This window comes from Asterias rubens, chromosome 13 (genome assembly GCF_902459465.1).
Source record: "Asterias rubens chromosome 13, eAstRub1.3, whole genome shotgun sequence".
NCBI classification, from domain to species: Eukaryota; Metazoa; Echinodermata; class Asteroidea; order Forcipulatida; family Asteriidae; genus Asterias; species Asterias rubens.
The window spans coordinates 5,552,520-5,575,224 of NC_047074.1; the positions used below are offsets into that span (position 1 = coordinate 5,552,520).

General features: G+C 38.8%; 1 protein-coding gene across 5 annotated transcripts in view; it reads left to right on the forward strand.

Moving 5' to 3' along the window:
• The first annotated feature begins 4,797 nt into the window (after positions 1-4,797).
• The window catches only part of LOC117298339 (histone demethylase UTY-like), a 40,917-nt gene continuing 23,009 nt past the window's right edge, over positions 4,798-22,705 (forward strand). The window contains exons 1-6 of one of the 5 annotated variants that reach the window (XM_033781543.1): positions 4,798-4,912; positions 15,937-16,112; positions 18,107-18,141; positions 18,932-19,025; positions 20,847-21,072; positions 21,762-21,893. In XM_033781543.1, the coding sequence (XP_033637434.1) occupies positions 16,019-16,112; positions 18,107-18,141; positions 18,932-19,025; positions 20,847-21,072; positions 21,762-21,893 (581 nt within the window). In that variant the 5' untranslated portion in view covers positions 4,798-4,912; positions 15,937-16,018. Of the gene's footprint in view, positions 4,913-14,890; positions 15,203-15,936; positions 16,113-18,106; positions 18,148-18,931; positions 19,026-20,846; positions 21,073-21,761; positions 21,894-22,705 lie in introns of those variants that run through there. The other 4 variants (XM_033781538.1, XM_033781539.1, XM_033781540.1 and 1 more) reach the window with 4 other exon arrangements.

Genomic DNA, 22,705 nt, shown 5'->3' on the forward strand with positions numbered 1-22,705 from the left:
TTCCCGTTATTTTCTCCCGACTCCGATGACCGATTGAACCTAAATTTTCACAGGTTTGTTATTTTATATATAAGTTGTGATACACGAAGTGTGGGACTTGGACAATACTGTTTACCGAAAGTGTACGTATAATGGCTTTAAAGACCATTGTACTAAAATGTAGCTTGTACTAAAATGCCCATAGCGACCGCAAAGGTCCGCAAGTTGGCAAGGTTTGACCTACATACGTACAAGTTTCCATTCATATAAAGAGCTCAAAGTAAAGGTGATGTCCGGATATGAAATTATCCAATGTTTCGTATTTATGTTTACTACTCACATACATTGTAAGCATCCATTGTAAGTCAGTCAACTGCAAACATATTTGTGAATTTATCTTTTTTTGGTAAACCAATAACTGTATTGCTAAATTTTTAATGAATATTGAATGGCAGTGATCAGTTTTATTATATTGTGAAGTAAATGGATCCCACAACTTGTGTGCTTCCTTAACAGCTAATCATATGGACATTGGTTCATTGCTAAGTCCAAACCGCTGTGTAGGCGTTAAGTCTATTGCTTTTGATATGTACTTGAACGCAAAGACACAGGATTAACAGTAGACAGTGGGCCGACCTGAAAGTGGGTATGATCAGAGGTAATGTTTTTGTTGTGTGTGTGCAAATTTGATGCGCGGTTTACATGGTTTAGTGGTTGGTTGTGGGTGTCAGTTCCAGAACAAAAAACTGGTTTTTGTCTGATCTTAAAGAAACCAGGTGTACCTAGAACACCCAGTGGGTGTTTTTATCCCAGAAAGGTTAAAGTAACAGGACTTGCGGATGTACATGTTTCTGAGTGGGCGAGATAATATCAACGCATGTAATTTAAGTTGTGAGTATTTATTGTTTTGTTTATACCCATTTCAGCCTAGATTGTGGGCGTCGATCCCAGAAACTCTATACACCTTTTCTGGGTACTTTTAATGAATACACCACAGTGGGAGTCTTTTTTATTGTGTTGTTGATAAGTGCACAGCGGTGTTTCTGCGTAGCCTGTGAGGATTTCTACGTAGCCTGTGAGGATTTCTACGTAAACCGTGCTGAGTGAATGCATGGATTCAACGTAGCTAGCTCCTCGCATCTGCCTGGCTGATGAATGAAACATGACGTCCCATGGAGTAGCTTTTTGGTTTGCACTATGTCATGAGAGGTTTCGTTTCGTATCACAGTGTAGGTGATTGTCCCCTCCCCTCCTCCTCTTCTGATCTTTTTTTTCTTCTCCGTCATTCATGGGACTCTTGTTCCAGACTCGGAAGGTACCATTTTCCACTTGAGGGAGTACACAATCACACATGTGATGATTAACAAATCAATTTTAGAAAATGAATACTTTCATTAAAAAATACTGTTCATTCGGCATGTTTTCCTTGTGAGGCACTGTAACTCAATGGAATTCTAGCTTCACGCATGTAATGTTGGCAGATCATATTCACATACATCTTTTTGAAATGTTTCGTTTAAATGGGATGATTTGAAGACTAATCAACTAGTCTAATGCATGGCTGTCTAGCCCAGAGGACTAGTCAAATGCCGTGAATAGCCCAGAGAGCTAGTCAACTGCATGGCTGACTACCCCAGAGGACTAGTCAACTGCACGGCTGACTAGCTCAGGGGACTAGTCGAATGCATGGCTGACAAGCTCAGAGGACTAGTCAAATGCATGGCTGACTAGCTCAGAGGACTAGTCAAATGCATGGCTGACTAGCTCAGAGGACTAGTCAAATGCCTTGAATAGCCCAGAGGACTAGTCAAATGCATGGCTGACTAGCTCAGAGGACCAGTCGAACGCACGGCTGACTACCCCAGAAGACTAGTCAAATGCATGGCTGACTAGCTCAGAGGACTAGTCAAATGCACGGCTGACTACCCCAGAAGACTAGTCAAATGCATGGCTGACTAGCTCAGAGGACTAGTCAAATGCATGGCTGACTAACGATGTGTTTTGTATGAGCTCAGTTACGTGCTGCTTTTCTTGTTTTCCTGGGAGAAACATACAAACAAACCAACAAGCAAACAAACAAAGAAGGAAAGAAAGAAAGAAAGAAAGAAACAAACAACTAAACCTGTAGTTTCAGTTGTTCACTACACAATCATCAACAAAACCTGAGGCTGCGAAGAAAACAGATTTAAAGACTTGCTCCTTTTATTTATTGATTAGCTGATGACACTGGCATCCCAGGAAACCCAACACAGAGTCATGTTCTTGTCATGTGAAAAGAAGTCTAATGTTATTTCTTGGGTTTCCAGGGAGAAACCATGGACCAGGTGTGTCTTGAAACATTTCTACACTAGATGTTTTTTTTTATACCTACGTTTAGCATGTGCGTGCATGTGTGTGTTCACTGTTGAGGGCTGCATTACCAAAATAGGTCACTTTGAAAGAGGGCAAGTTGAAACCTAACTCCATGACTGAGTTTAGATAAACCAGATTCTTGTATCCACTCTGCACACTAAACCTACAGTCCGAAGGTTACAATAGAGTATATAAGCCTGCTTGTTATGGAACAATCTACAAAGAATGCAAGCATCTACAAAGTTGAGGACCAGCAGTTTGGAATTTTGTTTATTTATTTTTAAGTAGCAGGTAACTGGATTACAATTTTCATTTCATTCGGTGTTGTTAAAGTTTGACTTTGTTTTTGGTGCGAGCTGCACGAGAAAACTCGCCATCAGCTGCAGGCCTGTATGCTTCGTTTTTGAAAGGGCAAGAACACCAAGACATTTTCCTCTGGTAAAGGGGACCCTATGAGGAAATTGTATATTTCTACTTGAGTATTTCAAGGGCACCATGACAATAACCAGGGGGTGTGGAGGCAATCACCTTCAATGCCTCCTTAAAGTATCAGTAGGGCCTAGGCTGCATTGCCTGCCACGCCTGACCTACACGTACATGAGTAGGCCTACATCCAGTAGACCTACATCCACTACAGTGTGTGAAATCAGCAGTTTATAGTTCAGTTTTTAGGTTTTCACTGGTCTAGATGTACATTAAAATGTGCACAATGTTGTTCGCACGCAAGGCAGGGATAGGCTGTTGTCAGTGTGTTGAATGTTTAATGTTAATTTATGACTTCATGATCGTGTTACGCTGTAGTAGGTTTGACTGGTTAAGAGAGTGAACTCTTTGCAAACGGTTTGTACTCCTAAGATATACAGCCGTGTAAAAGTTATACATAAATCATAAATCCATGATATTAGAGACCCTTTGTTTTGAAATTGCCTATTTTTACCCATGAATGAAAGGGAATAAGTGCAGCACGCTGTAGGCATTTATAAAAGCAAAGTTCAACCTTCAAAAATGTTAATTGGATGTCTTCAAATCAGCGACGCTGTCGAGGAGTATTTTCTGTCCTTCCATAAAGCAAAATCTTTCTTATAGTGGAAGAGAATGTACAAATTTAGGGCCCTACATAAAATGTAATAAAACGCATGTACGGTAAATGAAAGCATGCAGCTTATTATGGTGTAGAATTGGTCTTTGAACCTGTTGTGGTAGTGTAGTTATTATTATAAACAGTTCATATTAATCTAGTGTCTTTAGATGGTTAACATTTGGAGGAAATGGTACAAATTCCAAATTTTAGCGATGGTCGACGTGTTTGTTTATGTACCAATGCAAAACCATCATTCTCCAACATGACTGCATTTGAGGCGGGAATATTTCTCTGAATTGTAGGCGAGTTCTTTATGTACAGTTGACATTGAAAATAATATTGGTAAATTGTTTTGTCTGGTAAATTGTGTTAAATGGTCTTTGAAGATCAAATATGGTTTCTTGTTTTAAGGAAAGAGTTTATGATGTCAGGACCATTTATGGTTAACCATAAGGAGAATCAGAATTTATTATCCAAATACGTGCATAAATCTACCATTTATTTTGCATGGTTAGTTCATGTTGACATAAACACTGAAGAGCTGATTAGAATTGCTTAAGTACATGCGATTATTATCAGTGAAAATTTGATGTATTATGAATGTGTGGTCTTCACACTCGGGAGTCTAGTGTACACTATAACTCGTCATGTATACATGCAGACAGTGTGATGTTCATCATTGTGAAACTCTGTACAGTACATCATTATCTATCTGCTTGTGGATTATTACCACCACCCCTATAATGATGTGCATTTCCCTCCCTACCCTCATCCCGACAAAATCCAAACACCCCCTTGTGATAATGGACCAAGCCAGCTCTTTGATGCAAACACAAAGAGCACTGGGAAGCCAACAGCATTATGCACACAGACTGTTCCCAATATAGCCTGTCCAATCCACATGTGCATAGCTAATGTATGTGAACTGGCTGTGATAACCATAACCTTCTCTCCAGTACACCCACACTGTTAGTTAGCGCTCTATTTCACCGGTGCCAGGGAGTGTGGCACCCGAGAGGTTGCTCTGGGTCTGATACAGCAAGGGGGCACAACATCTAGACATCACCACCAAGCACATTTCACCAAGTCTAGCCAGCGTAGGTGGAGGGAGTCCCCCACCCTTTTTCCTTTAAACCTTCCATCTCTCCAGCCAACGCTGCTGCCGGGGAAAAATCCCCCACACAACAAACCACATTTGGTGTCTCACTACTGGGGAATTCCTATGTGGAACAGTGCCAAGATCGTGGTCATTAGTGTATTTTAAAGAGACGCTCTGGCGAAACAGCCACATTGAAGGATTATAGTAGAGCCGCTGCAGGAGTGACCGGCCACAGTGTGGCCATGGACTATTGCACTCGTAGTTTGATTCTACTGACCGAACTGACCTGTCTGTAGCAGCAGCAAGCAGGGGACTGTCTATGGTCCTATTGATTTTCCCATTGGAATCTATACAAGTGGTTATTGTACCTTGTGGCCAGGCTACATCCAGTGGATAGAGAGGTGAGCACAGTACATTGGCATTCCTGCTACTCATTGTTATTATGGGCTTTTCATTGACTGACTGTATGCACATACATTACATTGTGGTGGTCGTGCATAATGCAGTGACTGCCTGCCAAGAAGAGGGAAAAAAATACCACATGGCTTATTGGAGTGCCTTTACTCAAACAGCCTCTGGTCCTTTGTCTAAAACTTGGCCACTTCATAAAGATTGTCGATTGTTTTTGCATTGAATGTGACTGTCTAATTACTATCTTTATCTTGCGCCAAGCTCTTTTGATTTGTGTGTCGGTCTACTCTGTGTGGTTATTTTTGGACTTCCTACTGTAGCATTTGGATTTTGTTTTTGCGAAGGATCACCTGGTGTGTAAAGGAACTTAGTACTTTGAGATTACTAATACTATTGAAATGCAGTTGGGGATGGCAACTGGCAACTAATTTGGTGAGTTCTCATAATTTGAGTTAGTTTAGATGGTTTTTATGCATTTTGCTGATGATTGAATTTTCTTTTTGTTAAGCAGTCGACTGAAGTTTACAGAATGAAATTGTATTAAACAGGACGTCTTTATTTAGTTAAGTTGTGATCACATTTCATTTTAAAATTTGTAATAATTTGCACAAGATAACATAGGTTTGTTGTTCTGCTCTAGATGTCCTGGTTTTGAATCCAATTTGACTAAGTATAGCCTGTGGCTTTTGAAACACTTGTATAGAATCAACCTTGTAGAGTTCCCCATGCTCATCTTGGCACTCCCTCATCTTTTTGCATGTACAGTTTCTCCACACAGGCTAATACAAGAACCTAAGAAGTGCAATCAACAGACTTTGTACAAAAAAAGTATGAAAACCATTTGTTTTTATAAACTTTTACATCTAAAATCAATGGAAATCCTCGAGTTTACTCAGTTTTCACAAAATAGAAAAATTATACCAGGATATGACAAATGTTGCAATCCAACCTGTCTTTTATTTTAATTTATTTGGTTATTGCCAATAGGGATATGTTTTTATTTTGACAAGGAAATGACGCATGGAAGTGTATGACAACACTGGCTTCCTTTTCAGGAAATAATTTCCCCTTTTCAGGAAATAAGTGAACTTGGTACATAAAAGCCAGTAAAAAATCTTTAAAATGAATTATCTTACAAGGACACAATGTACATGTTGATATACTCAAAATTGTTATATGCTTATAGTTGAAGCTGCAACTAAAGGCACATTTTCAGTACTTCAAAATGTTTGATGTATGGAATTCTTTGCTAAATAGCAACACGTTGCCTTGGATCAGTCGAGTTGATCCATGAAAAGCGTTTGAAACTGAAATGGTTAGAAAGATGTTATAATGATCCACATAAACATGCCTCGAAATTGCACGGTGTTCCTTATTATGTCATAAACTAACACAGCACGCCATTTTGTGGAGTCAAGTGGTCGACCGTGTTAGTTCCCCAAAAAAGGAAAACCATGCCGAGGCATGTTTGTGTGGATCCTTATTTTCTACTTTAAAACATCTTTCTGACCATATCGATTGCATAACAATTGATTTCAAACGCTTTTCATAGACCAACTCGACCATCCAAGGCAACGTGTCCCTTTATTCTTTATGAAATTGGGTACCAGACTATCAAAGCTCATCGGCAGACAAGAGACTTGTTTGAATCCCACAATTACATGTACTCCAGCAGTTGATGCCATTAGCTCCATGCTAGAGTGGGTCCTTTATCTGCGAAAGAATCAAGACAATACTGAAAAGCCTGGTTGGAAAATTGATAATCAACAGCGCAAGGATTTACATGTAATAGTGTTGTGTAGACCATAGACCAATGGAAGTTGTACATCAATAGAGACCCTATACTATGTAGATTTATTTAATCAATAAAGAAAGGTTGTAGCATTAACAGGTGACCTCTTCCTGGTGATTGATTTTTTTATTTGGTGGAGTGTGACCTTTTGGAACACACCTGCCCAGCATGCAAACATCTAGACCTGTAATAATACATAGGGCATTGTCCTGATGTGGTCAAGCCCTTCCTGTTATGGTCCTATCATGTCAATAGTCTGGATCAACTGTTAACTGTAGGTCTACTCCAAGCGTGTATAGTTTGTTTTTAAAAGGGCAAGGGCACCAAGGTACTTTCTTCTTAAGGGCACCCTACATGTACATGTATGAAGAAATTGTAAATTTGTTCTGGATTATCCTAAGGGCACCAAGGCAACGACATGGGGACATGGAGGCAATCACCTTCGTTGCCTCTGTGAAGTATGGTAAACCACACTACTTTGGTTATAAATTTACATCACTGAGTTTATCAACATTACAGAATGTTTAGTAACGCGGGTGGGGGGAAGGGGTCGTCTCGGTTGTAGTCATTCATGTGCCAAACATAATTCTTTTGTGTATAAAAGGACTGTGGGTGAGGAATTCCTCAATGGGTCAACCATGCACATTCATTACGTGGTTCCTCAATGGGTCAACCATGCACATTTATTACGTGTCCTACATGGTACATTTTGTTTGTATGGGATTGTTATTTGTTATTCCATGCAGATGCAGAGGTGATCTGTTTCTGCTGCAATGCACCTGGATATTTGTATGGAGTCCTTTGTAGTTGAATTCACACCTGTTGATGTGATTGTGGGGCTGGACAATACACTAAGATGTATATCTCTCTACATGTACCTCTGATAACTGGTTACTTGTTGTTGTCCTGTCAAGGTATACAGGACCAATTGGTTATTGCATGGGGAAAATGAACAGACTGTTAAAATCTACATTTTTGTACAGCAATGTTGTACTGATGTAAATTGCATTGATATTGTTATGGAACAATTTTTTTGTAACCCTGTACACATGCGGAACGTGCGGACCCGTACAACCATGTATAAATCTCTTTTGGGAGAAGTGTTGGTTCTGAGAAGAACGGGTGTGGTCTCGTCTGCAGGATCCACACTATGCTTAGCTTCAAATGTGACTTTTGTCAATTTCTTCCAAGAGTACTGGCCAAACTCTCACAGTTATCTAAGGATTCTCCAGTCACACACAGTCTGCCGGACAATCTTTTGGCTGGTAACCTGTTTTACATCTCTACAAAATTCAGCCTTGCAGTTTCTGAAAAGAGACTGATAATTATGTAAACTTAAGTTCAAATCTGGTTTGTTCAATCAGTATGCTCTACTCGTCATCAGACGAAAGACCCTTTAACAAGTTGGTACTGGTGACAATCCCCTGCGTGTTAAATGTCCAAAACACAACAAATGACAAGAAAACCCCCAATCTTCTTTGTGATGCTGTTTGCAAAAGCTGTAAACTTGCCAGTTGTACCATGTGGAGAGAAGTTTCTTGGCAAAATCTGTAACTGGCATTTAGCCAGGAATTCACTGGTAATGTGAACAATGGTTCTCCACAAAATGTTTGGTATTTTTGGAATATTTTCATACAACTGTTCATGTATGTGTACTTTGAGGTCTAGGTCGAATTCTACTTAGAGTTGTATACTACAGTGTACTTGCTATCAATGTTTACAATCTCTGTGAACTCAGAAGCGTGTTTGTGTGTGTGTACTGTTTATAATGTATTGAAGCTTGTCGTCACCTGTGCGTGTTACCTGATCCCGTGTAAGCAAGCAATGTTTTGATTTCATCTCTACTCCTGATACTATTGAACATGTCACGAAATACTCACGGCCTGATAACCTACAAAGTTGAACCGGTATACCCCGATAAGCATATCAACTGGGCAACAAGTTTGATCAGGAAAGTGTTGTCACGACAACGAGACGGTGAGACAAAAAATGGGCAGAGAGAGAGAACGAAAGATAAAAGGGATTCTAACTCGTGGACGTTTTGTGTGAATGCGTCAGAGTGCTTCTGTGTGACGGACGATTTGTCAAAATTATCTGTCATTATACAATGGAGAGAATGTTAAAAAGAAACAACCACTTGAATAAAGACAGAACTTTTTTTCTTTTAAACATACGGTGTATTTTGCGTGTCTGTGTGAATGAAGACAGATTGTATGAAAAGTCTTGAACCTTCAGCCTGAGGGTTAGGATGATGTATCGAAAATCAGTGTAAATATGATATCTAAGAAAATAATTAACGTGGCTGAAGTTCTCAATTAAATGCATCATCAATTACTCTTTTCAAGCAACTGCCTTTTCCAAGGAAAATTTTCTCCACCGCCCCATGTATGCTTCGCACTTGATCATTTTTTCTTGAGTGGGACCATAGCTAATCCAAGAGAGTTTACCAGGGATAGAAAAAGGTCCACAGGGTTCTGCCAACAGTGGTTGCTAACGGAAAACCCGCCTGGCACTCAGGATTCCCAAACCATCACTGAAAGAATTTTCTCTGTTTCCGACTACCACACTTTTTCAAAATTTTTAAACTACACTTGCAACTCCTTTTTTCAATTTCCAGTAAAAATGGTATCCAAAGCCATTCATTTTGACGCTTCTGTGATTTTAGTCTGTTTATATGATCTACCATGATCCATCTCGCAATTGCTTCCAGTGAAATGTTTTTAAAGAAATCCTAGGCAGAAAACCCTGGTCCCTGTATTGAAAAGATCTACCAAAATATCTTGGTGCAAGTACATGTGCTTAGTAACATCATAGAGAAAGGATGGTAACATACTATTGTGTGTTACCAATTAGGATGTCTGGCCAGTTACATTGATTGCATGGTAGGGATGTCCAGAAGTTGAGGAGACTTTCATGGTCAAAACTAGTTGAGGATAGAGAAAGTACAGATGTCTAAACATCTGTGGAACACTTACAAAATATAAAAACATTTGATGTACAGTAGGAAAATGCCAGGGAATGTACAGAAAAGTCAGAACTTTATATCTTAGAGAGCAGGGCCCAATTTCATAGAGCTGCTTTAGCATAAAAAGTAGCTTAGCACAACAAAATTATGCTTACCAGAATACGGTTACCAGCCAAACTATCTTGTCACTTTTAAAATTTTTGACTGGTATCCTGCTCATTTCTGCTAAGCAAAATAGTGGTAAGCAGTAAGCAGCATTTTCTGCTCAAGCAGCTCTATGAAATTCGGCCCAGCTCAGAGCGGTAGCAGATCAGGCATTACCTAATTTCTATTTCCAATGTGGAAGCCCCCTGTCCTGACGTTTGCTGAATGACACATCAGTCGTGATAGACGCAGCGTGGAAGTCCTAATTAATCTATGAATAGACCTTGTGGCCAACCGTAATCGCACCCGCAGATTTCCTACACTTCCTTGGAATCGGGCAACATTGCGTTGCAGCTAACCGCAATCTGGTTGGCCACGTACACTGGGGAATCTGAGAGTTCACTCTCCTGAAATGCATCTCTCCGAAACCTTCAACAGAGTTTCTTGAAAATAAAATTCATCCGATTTTAAGAATTCTTTGTCTATTTACTCTTTTCAGTGAACTTTGCAGACATGTAAAATGTCAGAGGTTAAACTGAGCGCAAATGTTAAAAAAATACTTGGTTAAGGAAAACAAGTGCTGTTATTATCTTAAGATATGAATAATGTCAACTGACGAGAGGCCAGTTTGAATGCCAGGGATGTGAATTGAACTATGTGTGAGCGCAAATGTTAAAAAAATACTTGGTTAAGGAAAACAATTGCTGCTGTTGTCTTACGATATGAATAATGTCTACTGACGAGAGGCCAGTTTGAATGCCAGGGATGTGAATTGAACTATATGTTTTTATATTTTTTTATTTTTTATTATTTTTTTAATTATATATAACTATTATTATTTACAGTTACATATATTATTTTGTACAAGAAGACCTTACGGGTCAGATAGGCCTCCTTAAAGGAACGTTACAGAATTGGTAAGAAACAAAAATGGTGAAGATCGCAGATTTACATAAAACTTACACGGTGTACTGATAATGATAGTAGAAAACATCCCTTGAAATACTTCTGCCTGAAATCTCATATTTGATGAGAATTAAATAATCTAGTTTCACGTTTGGAGTTTATTGCTCAGCGAGCGTTTGATTCATTTTGTGTTTTGGCATCGATGCAATACAAAATTTGTAATCGTTTTTTTTTTTTCACTATTCTCTCGTGACCCAGATGGCTGATCGATCTTGAACTTCTACAGGTTTTTCAGGTTATGTATATGATGGATTACATAAAGTGCTACACTGCCAGCAACTGTTTTGTTAGCAAAAACCAATTCTGTAATGTTCCTTTAAACCCTGTCTCGATCACTGTTGTTTATGCCATTCATGTTTATTTAATTATTACAAATTTTATCAAAACAGACATTGTTTCCTGACTAAAGTGGGGGAAAAAACTTCAAAACACTTTATCCTTTCCATTTTTAATGATATTTGTCATGATCTAAGCTAACTAAGCCCAAATCATGGGTGGCCATGTATGCAGTTATCTTTCATACCACAAGTTGCATCAAACAGAAAGCAATGCAGCCCCAACATTGCTGCAATTCCTGTGGTTCCATTTGCCATTCATTCATACCATGTTATTCATCCCCCTTGGTCAGTGGTATTGACTTCTTTGTTTGCTTGAGCAGATTAAGATTTCAGACATCTCGGTAGATACCATTTTCATGCCAAAGGGGTGTCTTCAAGCAATCAGCTGAAGAATTTCCTGGCCATTTATACATGATTTTGTACTGGTTACAAAATGCTTAGTTGGTGTTTAAAACTTGTTTAGTTGGCCCATGTAACCTGTGACTTCACATGTTCACAAAAGATCTACAGAGCTTCCTGCAGTAATGTGTACAAAGCTCGATGGAAGAAAACATCTTACACAAGTACATTTTATGAAAATTTCAGTTAATGATTAATTTTTTTATTTTTAAGAAAGGGTAAGGTATTGAGCATCTTGAAGTTTGCTTTAAATTTGTTTGTTACTTTGACAAATTTTCAATTTATTTGCTACTAATACTACGACAAGAAATTTGAAATTTGTCATTGTAAATGACGAGTGTTAAGTTTCTTGCCTGCTAGAAAATGCACTGGACATCCTTTTGTATTCATGATGACATGCTGAGGCTCTATGTTTTGAAATCAGTAACTTTCAACAACATGCCATACGTTTCACAATTTCTACATTTTTTAACTTGATGTGATTTTAATCATGTGAGGTGCCAGTGGTCATGTATAATGAAACAAGACAAAACATGTATTTTAAGCTCAATGGAATGTAGGTACATACATTTCTTAAAATGTTATGGCCACTGTGCAATTTGGTAAACCTAATATGTTGTACCTCGTTAAACTATAAATATAATTTGATTGCACTATTCATCCAAACAAATATCTAAACACACACGCCTGTATGTTGCAGCCACACAACAAAACAGTGGGTCGTAATAATTGCTGCATAAATATTTTATTGTGTTGTCTTCCTGTCCACGTGTGATACATAAACATACATGTACACCCCTAATGTGGTCTATACCTGATTAGAAATGCCTTTGTCCTTTGCTTTACTCCATAAACAAACAATAAAACGCAGCCCTGTCTGTATGTACTGGCCATGGTAATTTGTAAACGCAGCCCTGTCTGTATGTACTGGCCATGGTAATTTGTATCCCCCCTTCTTCAGTCTCCACCTAAACCCTTGTACAAAGGCCATTACAGCCTGTGTTTTCATCACGTAGACCAGAAGGCAAAATGAGGTCACATGCTCACTTGCTAACCAACAGCAGCTTTTTTTTGGTATCTGACTGGCTGCATGCTGATAGCCTAACTAGGGTACAGTCCATGCTGCGGGCAGGGTCATAAGTTCAGCCGAGCCATGGTGGCTAGCTGTGCACTGCACAGTACTCACATTCTGTCAGAGTCACTAATGGGGAAAGAACAACAAAGATCCTGGCCAGATTTATCGGACATTCTTATTTTAGAGAGACAGTTGTTATTATTCAGGATTGGTTTGGACAAAAAAAAACATTGTTTAGTTTTTGTTTGAACTGAATTAAAGCTCACTGATTGTGAAATTCATATTATGTACTAAAATTATTCTTTTTATGTGATATATTCCCTTAAAATAAATCATTTCAAAAAATGTGTATATGAAAACCTTGAGAAAAAGCCAGACAAAAATCACTGATTTTAGTTGTACAACTGTTCAATGTGTGTACATTGTACATGCTGACAATTCTACTGAAAATTGTGCAAATAAAAAATTCTCCCGACTCGCACTACGGATTTAGCCCAAGTTTTATGATTTGTTATTTCATCTGCACAAAACTTGAAAACTGTCTACAACCATTGTGTTGGCTCTATCAACCCCATACTAGGCCTATACCTTTAAATAATGATGAAATGCGCATCATTATTTTATATTTATTATTTTCTACCAGAAATAATTCAGTTTTTGTAGTTATTCTCAAAACACCGTCAATGCATCCATAATGTAATTTGAAGCAATACTGTCACCAACCCAACAGTTTTTAATGATCTAATTAATTCTATTAGAGCCTTCTAAAAAGAATTAACTGGAATACATAAAATGTGGGTTATATTTTCAAGTTAACTTGCAGGTTATATTTTCTTTGTTCACACGACAATGCACTCTGGATGCGGCACCATCAAGGTCATCTTCAATCAGATATGATGCACTCTGATTAAAAAATAACAAAAGACAGGTTGAATGAGAACAGACATGAAAACAGTCTCCCCTAAACAACCTACTAGATTATTGATACATAGTCGAAGCAATATCACTGGCTTGCTGTGCATTATGTATTGTAGCCACGCTTGTTGTTTTGGTTGGCTGTGTCGAGCATTGACTGTGAATGACAGGTGTTGTAGGTATTGTTTTGCCATACTGTAGTTGAACTCTGTCTCTCTCCTTCATTCCCACTGTCAATCACGAGGCTCCTCTGCTTCAATGGCTGCAATGTACACACTAGCGAGTTGTTGCTATTATAGGTTTTTCCCCTGATCACACATGTGAAAATAACCGATGACCCCAGTGATTTATGAGGTACATGGTTAAAGGGAACTTGAGATGTAAACCACTGTGCTAGAGCATGCGTGACAGTGTTATTTGATTGAACATTTGAGATTTATACAGATTTTCGTAGATTGTTAACGGGAAAACCTTCTTCAATGTTTTTGCCAGAGTATTTGAGAAATGGAACAAAAGAAATGTTTTCATGTTTTGAAATTGCATTTAATAAAAATCTAATGTTTGAAAACGGTGATATCAATTTTTATTTTATTTTAGTTCCCAATGATTGATTGTGTTTACTTTGTTTAGGTACTGGTCTTTAACAATCTTGGCTGGTTGCTTTAAAGCATAGTTAAATGAAGGCATTAGACAAGAGAATAATCAAACAAAAGTTAAAAATGAAATTTATTATTAGTTTTTTGTAAAATGTAGTAAGTGCACCTTGTAAGCACCCATGTATCAAAGTAAACAGAAGTCCTTTGGACATGTCTTAAAAATAATCTTGCACTGTTTTGGTGAGACCGGTGGAATACCTAGAAAACATGTACTGACTGGTAAAGAAACATTTCACAGAAATAAAAGGGGATTTCCCCTTTAGAGTTAAAGTTAAAATAGGGACTTTCCCCCCTTGGAAGAATTGCTTACACTCACATGTACACATGATACCTCAACATTTCCCCTAACAAAACTAGTGTACATACAGGATAGTTTTGCTTTCTGTTTCAAAAAGAGCATTACTACTGCATTCATTTCACAGTAATTATGCATTCTGATAATTAAACATTCAATGATTCAAAACTGGAACAAATAAGTTGACTTACTGGAATTTACTGGAATTTCTATGCATAGCATTCTCAGAAGCTTTTTAGCTTTCTCTTGTCTTTTCTTGTAAAACACCCCCATGAAGGGAAAAAAGCAAAAACCGAGAGACACTTCCGATATAATTTTTCCAGCTACGTAATGAAACGGCTATTTAAAACACAAGAAAGGTTAGTCCCCAAGCATTTCTATTCTTAGACCCTGAAGCAATCTAGATACTTCCTTCCTCTTTTGCCTATAGTCTTTGCTACAAAATGAAACAATTTTTCAGTTTGCTTCTGTAGGTCGTTTGTCCTTTGCAGTAACAGGTTGTGTGTTAAAAGTCAGTCTTGGGAATCTGTTGAGACCAGAAATTAGCGGAGTGTCTTAGAGGAGAGCCTAGGGTGTCCTGACTGAGTCCTGGTACGGGAAGAGTCGATCTGTTTGCTCCGGAAGGAGGCCCGAGAATTGTGCTCAACTTTTGCTTTTTCAGAGTCCACAATTGTGCCGTGGCGTAACTGTCTGCCGATAGGGAGTTGGTAATACATTACGTGACGGGGTTACCAGGTGGGATTTGAGTTAATGTTTGAGTAGGAGTATGTGATTTAGCTTCCTGTTCCGGTTCGGGTTTGCCTAATTCCAGTATTTGATGTGTGGTGATTTGTGAATGTGTGTTTGTTATGATAAGAAAGTGATGTGTTAGTATGATAAAGGGATTTGTCTCCTAGGACTAAAGTGTGATCAGTAGCTTGGTCATAGCTTTGGGGACTTCCCTGTGGTCTGTGGTTAACAGAGTTGGTTTCAGTTTGGTGTTCAGTGCTGTAATTAGCAGACAGATTTTGTTTTACTTTTCTATGAGGGAGACATTCGATGTAGACTTTCTATCGACATTTGTACTATCGTCATTTGTACAAAAGGTCAGTCATCACACAGTTTGAAATAAATGTACGGCGTAAGATTGAAGTACATGAATAACAGCAGCAGAAATCTCCACTTTGTAAGTCATCTACATGTACGACACCAGGATCATGTTACTCTACACTCTGATGTTACCAGTTGGGCATCATCATTCCACGATGACTCCTTCATAAAGATACTGGCTATCCCACACAGAACAGTTAGCGTAGAACACCAGACAAGTTGAACAATCCAAGACGTCTGCATTTTGCAAAACACCCCTCTCTCCCTTTCCTCGCACAATCAGCTGAATGATCTCATCTGATTCACCCATCATCAGTAAAATTAGTTTCTCTGACGATAAGAAAACAAACTTAATTTGATTCTTTCTTTGTATATTGCAGGGCCATTCGAGCTTTTCAGCAAGTTCTTTACATCGATCCTGGCTTCCAGCGGGCCAATGAAGTTCATTTAAGGCTGGGTCATATGTTTAAAGTCAACTCTGACTACGAATCCAGCTTGAAACACTACCAGCTTGCTTTGATTGATTCAGGTCTCTGCTCTCTCACTAAAGCAGAAAGTAAGTACAACTTTTATTATATATATAATTTGTTTAACAATCTTATCTTCTATAGACCTTGATCATGCTGCCTCCATCTTTGTCATGTACCTTGTATCGAATAGCAATAATGAATGCTAATAATCATTTTGCAAACAGGAACCAGACTATTTTGTCCTTCCAGCCTGGGTTTGGTAATATTGATATCAATGGGAGACATTCAAGATGGCTGCACCGTGATAAAGGTCTATTGACCCCTTCCCTCAATGTCATAACACCCAAGGACATTGACCTCAAAAAAAGCAAACAAGATTGTCATGATGATGTCAGTAAATTGGGTCACTACATGTATATTTATTGGCATGTAGTGGTCGAGCAGTCAAACTCACTGGACTCAAGCACTGGTGCAGGAATGTTTTGGTTTGAGACCCGGGCCCACTTTCATGGCTCTGCTTACCGCGGTATTCTGCGCTTACGATCACGATTCCACTGTTACGTGCAAGCTCCGAATTTCTGCGCTAGCCTTGTAAACGTAGAGTCCCTAGTAACGCTGAGTACGCACGCGCAGAAGCTAAAATTCGCCGCTAACCCGTGAAATACGCTTGCCGTAAGCACAGAATTCCCTGCTTCCGGAAGCGCCGATTCTGTGCTTACGGTAAGCAGAGCCATGAAATTGGGCCCTGGTCTTGTCACTTGTGTCCTTGTTTCCTTGTTCAAGACACTTAACCATAGTGCTTTGTCCTTTGGATTAGACTTAAAGCTGTTGGGCCTGTGAATTGTTTAATGCTGTTAAAAGAACCTAGTTACACTTTTAGCTCCGGAAGGGATTTGCCCTGGTGTGTAAAACATTGGCTACTGAATGTGCCGCAGCACCTTGTAAACCCATACATTGTGTGAGGTGATGTGTAAATCAGTCTCATAATAAAAACAAAAAATCTAAAACCTGTCTTGAAATGTTTAGAAACTGTCTGCTCAAGTGCCTTGAGTACCTTATATGTACACTAGATCTAGCTCTATATTCTGTGTTTTTCTTGCGGGCTCCGCGTTTTTCCTGACTCTGCTATGAATGACCGGTCCGCGTTTTTTCATTTTTTTTCGTCAAGCAGCAAGTAATTTTACTGCACAACACTCGCACAGAGCAGAGGAAGGGAACCTGTCATCTTCGCGATAGTCTTTGACTAAAGCCGTTGTTCGTTTTTGGATACTTTTGCCCACGTTGTTGTCCCGTTCCACCAAGAGAGGGCGCTTTACTGAAAACTGTATTAAAAAGCCAACACCTTGTGCCAAGACTAGGCGCACACTGTCTTTCACGCACGTCGACAAGTTGGAAACTAAATAATGGTAGTCGAGGACGAATCGCACTTGTCACAAAAAACATCTTAAAAATTAGGACAAACAACACATTGTTACCAGGTACGATTGTGGCCTATGTTTCTGTTAATGTTTTGTCATTCAGACTCAAAGTGCTGGCCCAAAATCCGGACACGGAGAGACCCGTAGCGCTGGCCCCAAATCTGGACATGAAAAAAGAATTTCCTTTTTTTTTCCATGACCCGCTCACATGCCTGATTAATTGATCTAATTTTCTGATTTTGTTGAGGTAGAAGAGTGGTCATTTAAAACTGGTAACTGTATCTTGCAGATTCTCAGGTCCAATTACATACATTTTTTTCCCCAAAAGCCCTTTATAAACTGCACTCTAATCAAATTGTTTAAATCTGATAATGTAATATAAGCCCAGTATAGTCCTCGGGTGTTTTCTTAGCTCGTTGGGATTTATTTTAATAAATCTGCTCTGACCTGAAATCTTGAAATCACGTTTCGTCTCACAGCATTGTACAGTGTTCGATATATTTAAAAAGTGAGTGAGGCCCCATTTTTTAGTGAGTTTTTGAAGAGCGTTTTTGGCCTGAAATTTCTTCTTGGAAGGCCGGTCTCAGGTTATTTGTTGTTCCTTGCTTGAAGATTGTTTATTCCGTTATTAATCATTTCTCTTTTCTGTTTCTTCTTTTCAGTCAAGTTCCATATTGCCCACTTGCATGAAATACAGGTACAAGTAAGTTCTAATTTGTTCCATCATTGAACTACAATAAACTTGTTCTTGAAGTGTCTACTAATTGGCCATTTCCTTTTTTTCCCACTACAATGTTACAAAGTCACTTTTTATCTAAGTGTGTGTTGGGGTCCCGTGCGGTCATGGTCATGGCACATGTGTCTTTCAGCAAGGCACTTAAACCCATCAGCACGTATACCACCCACAGCCACCTCGCCTATTACTCCACATACAACAATTTACAGTTCAGAAAACTTTCCTGAACAAGTTTTCAGTAAATAAATGTTTACTTCGCACATAAACAATGCTTCCTAACTTTGGTTGGTCTGTCTTATGTTTTCAACCTCAAAGCTTCACCTTGGTATACAAAAAGAAATGTGCAGATCATCCAAAAGATAACTTCATCCTTAATTATACTGAACTTGTATCATAAGAAAATAATCACAACAAAAGTTTTGAAGAATTTCTGGGTACATCTTAAATCTTGTTAATGTCCATGCCGTGATGAGGAGTAAAAAGTGAATAGTGTGGAGTGCTACAGGGGTTAACAATGGGTTGTCAATCAGATGCATTGTTAAGGTGTTGCCCCCCCCCCAATAATTTGTGGATATAAACTTTTAAGTTGTAGGTCATGTGTGTTGTGAAGTGCCATGCCAAAAGAAACCCAGTTCAAAACAACAACCTGTTGTAGTAGAAGATCTTGAATACTTGTAACTCAACAATTATCTATATTATAATTTTCACATGAGTTGGTTTTAACATTTTAAATTTCTGACCTTATTTCCAGGGCAAGTTGCAGACATCAGTAGAAGCGTATGAGGAGCTTTTATCCTGTAACCCTCTACCTGATACGGTCAAAGCTAATACACTCAGACAACTAGGTAAAATCATTTTCTTCTTTAATCTGAAGTCCATTTTTGTTTTTGTTTTGTATTTTCCTCCAGAAATCAGCAAAATTTAGTCTGAAAATTTATTCATAAACACCTCAGATAGTTTTCGTTATTCCTATTGGTGAAGAGCACGTCACGGTTCAGTGTTTAAACGTGTGTTATAAAAAAACTAGAAGTGTTTAAACACTTTTCAGACTCCTGATTCCCAATCCACTCAATGGCAGTAGATAAATAGCAGGAAAAATCTGAGCAGTTTTCCAATTCTGAATTCTGAATCTAAATAAACAGTAGGAAAACTGTTTCTTGTTTGAAATCTGCAATTCCCTGATTCCCCGTTGAATTCTTGGCTGTAGATAAACAAGTATTCTGGTGAAAAGGTCTGAAAACTTGTATAAATATGTTTTGGTAGGAATAAAATGCACATTTCTATTGAGTTGTAGACAGCAAGTCTTGCGCGTGTTCAAACTTCCAGGGGCAAGTTGGTCCCAACCATAGTGTTGGGAAATAAAATTAACGAATGAAATAGAAAGTAAAAACAGGCCTGATATTCTTCCTACTTTAGTCTATTTTCCAATTTATTTGCCCTTTTCGATATGTGGGAGACTTTCACAGTCTATTCTGATGAGAAATCAAGCTTTGAAACGGAGCATCCTGGGGACTCGTGGCTTGTAGAAGCTCAGGCAGAAACATATTTAGAGCCAGACTATCATCTATTGTCAACCATTAGTTAGTGGTGTGTCGTGGCTGAGCAGTCAAGTGCACCAGACGTAGGGAGCTTCTCAAAAAGTCAAAACCGTGTGAAATTGGATCAGAAAAGTATTTTAAAAATTTAACATGGGGCTAGTTTGTTGGAATGTTCCAAATGCTAAAATGCCTAGTCACTCGTGTAGAATTGTTCCTGATGTTCAGCACATTGTTGTGGTCCAGCAGAATGTTCTGTCTTACCAACCGGTTGTAGGCGTATGCCTCTGTAAATGCTCTTTTGCGCCGAGAATTTGACTGATTTTTGAGATGCTCCCTTTAGCTGTGTTGTTTCTGATCCGCAGAGTTATGGTTAAAATCCCTGCCTTGACTGACACTCATGTCCTTAAAAGACTCTTAACCATTTTTGCTTTGTCCTTGGTCCCAGGTCTTCTGTGTTGTGTAATACGCATTTAAGAACCCAGTACACTTATCATTAAGTGAGTCGGTTTGCCCTGGTGTGTTTGGCATTGTTGGCTGCACATTGCGCTGTAGTACCTTGTAAACCCTTATCAGGTGCTAATAAATATCATAATTCATAAACTTCAAAACCTTCCTAAAAAGTGTTTCTTTTGGTACAAGTGCATTGAGCATCTTATTGGTAAATACATGCGCTATTTAAGACTCCAATGTTGCTTTTATTACTACTTAGCAGCAATACTGGATATGATGATTTGTGTTTAATGAGTAGTGGTATTCTTGAGCCGAGGTGTAACACTTCAGCGTTGAAGCGAAACTCACTGGTAACCCACTTCTGATCCAGAACATTGTGATACAAAGTGCTATATTAATGTGTTTCAGAAATGAAAACCTTGGCAAACCTGTCTTGGAAACAACTTAAAAACGCTTCAAGACGTCTGTAGATAAAGCGCCCCTACCTGCTAATTCTTACAATTATGGAACATTACTCTGGAGGTCGTTGATTGAAGTCCTGGTCCTGTAAATTGTTCTTTGTTCAAACGCCAGATAACGATATTCCTGAGGCTAAAGGTCTATAGATTTGGAGCTTTACAAAGTTTTTACTGACCCTAAACTGACCCTAACCCTCCGTGAATTCCTTCCCTCTTGCAGGTTGGCTGAACCATAGCTGCGAACAACTTGGTGATAATTCTACCAGGGAGACCAAAGCAATCCAGTTCCTGATTAAGTCGCTGGAGGTAGACCCTAACAGCGGCCAGTCCTGGTACTTTCTCGGTCGGTGTTACTCCAGTGGTGGTAAGGTCCACGATGCCTTCACGTCTTACCGGCATTCTATCGACAAATCTGAAGCAAACGCCGACACCTGGTGCTCAATAGGGTAAGAAGCCTTGGAGGATTTTCCAATTCAAATGATTACTTGAAGAACATTGTGGCAGAGCGATTTTTAAAAAGTACTGTATTCAAATTCTTGATCAGCAAGCCTGTCATTTAAACCAACACGGTCATTATACCAAATGTTAACGTCAAGTGCTTTATAGAATGACCTCCCTCTTTCAGTTTGTTATAAATTTTACAAAGACTGTTTGGAAGAAACTATAAAAAAAATATTAGACTTGTGGGAACAATCATGTGTAAATCGCTTTTGTGGGAGTGTTGGCTCGGAAAAGAGCCGTTGGGGTATCATTGTTTCAAACAGTATTCTCTTGCTCGTCTTCAGCAGTAGTTCTGAACATGATGATTTGTGTTAAATGAGTAGTGGTATTCTTGAGCTGAGGTGTAACACTTCAGCGTTGAAGCAAAACTCACTGGTAACCCACTTCTGATCCAGAACAATGTGATGAAAAAGCGTCAATTATTATTCCCCTGTCTTTTTCTATAAATGGATATGTATTTGTCTGTACTTGTTTTATGCCTCTGAAGAAGGTCCGGTTTGGATCGAAAGCTAAGGCCATCTACCCTATTCATTATATATAATTTGTATGTATAATCTGTATATTATATACAAGTAAAAACACTACAAAGTTCTGTGATTTTTCCTTAAGATGTTTTTTTATTTGTTTGTTTCAGGGTCCTCTACCAGCAACAGAACCAACCTATGGACGCCCTACAGGCTTACATATGCGCAGTACAACTAGATAAGTCGCACGTAGCAGCCTGGACAGACCTTGGTATACTATATGAAGCTTGCAGTCAACCGACGTAAGTTTTTAGGCTAAGTTCCCGAAAAAACCTTCCCCTACTGGTTTGCCTGTTTAAGTGTTAAAGGGAAGTTACACGTTTGGTTATTTTGAAAACAAATATTTACTTAAAAACTGACTTGGTAACGAGCATTGGAGAGCTGTTGATAGTTCAAAACATTGTGGGAAACGACTCCCTCTGCAGTAACGTAGTTTTTGAGAAAGAGGTAATTTCTCAAAAGACTTCTAGCTAGAAGTCTTTTATTCCTATCTGAAAGCACACAAAATCGTTCAACAAGGGTGTTTTTTCTTTCATCATTTTCTCGCAACTTTGATGACCGATTGAGCTAAAATTTTCACAGGCTTGTTATTTTATGCATATGATGGGATACACCAAGTGAGAACATTGGTCTTTGATGATTACCAAACGTGTACAGTGCCTTTAAGTTAAACTGTTTAGTTAAATTTTTTAGTTAAACTGTTTGGTTAACTGTTTAGCTTCACGGGCATGCAACTTTTCAACTGATCGGCTGAGTTCCGCTTTTTTTTTTCTTAAATGAAAGTGCAAGATCTATTTATGGCTTTTCTTGGCTGAGCCTTCAAGTGCACTGGCTACAGCTCTGATGAGCAGAGTGTGGGTTTGAGTCCTGTTCTTGACACTCATTATAAGCAAGACACTTCACTAATATTGCTTCATTATTGCGGGGTGGGACGTAAAGCTGTAGGTCATGTGCATCGTCTAATGCACATAAAAGAATCTAGTTCACTTATTAAGAGAAAGGGTTTGCCCCAGTGTTGCTAGCAGTGGCTACAGAATGCACTGCACCACCTTGT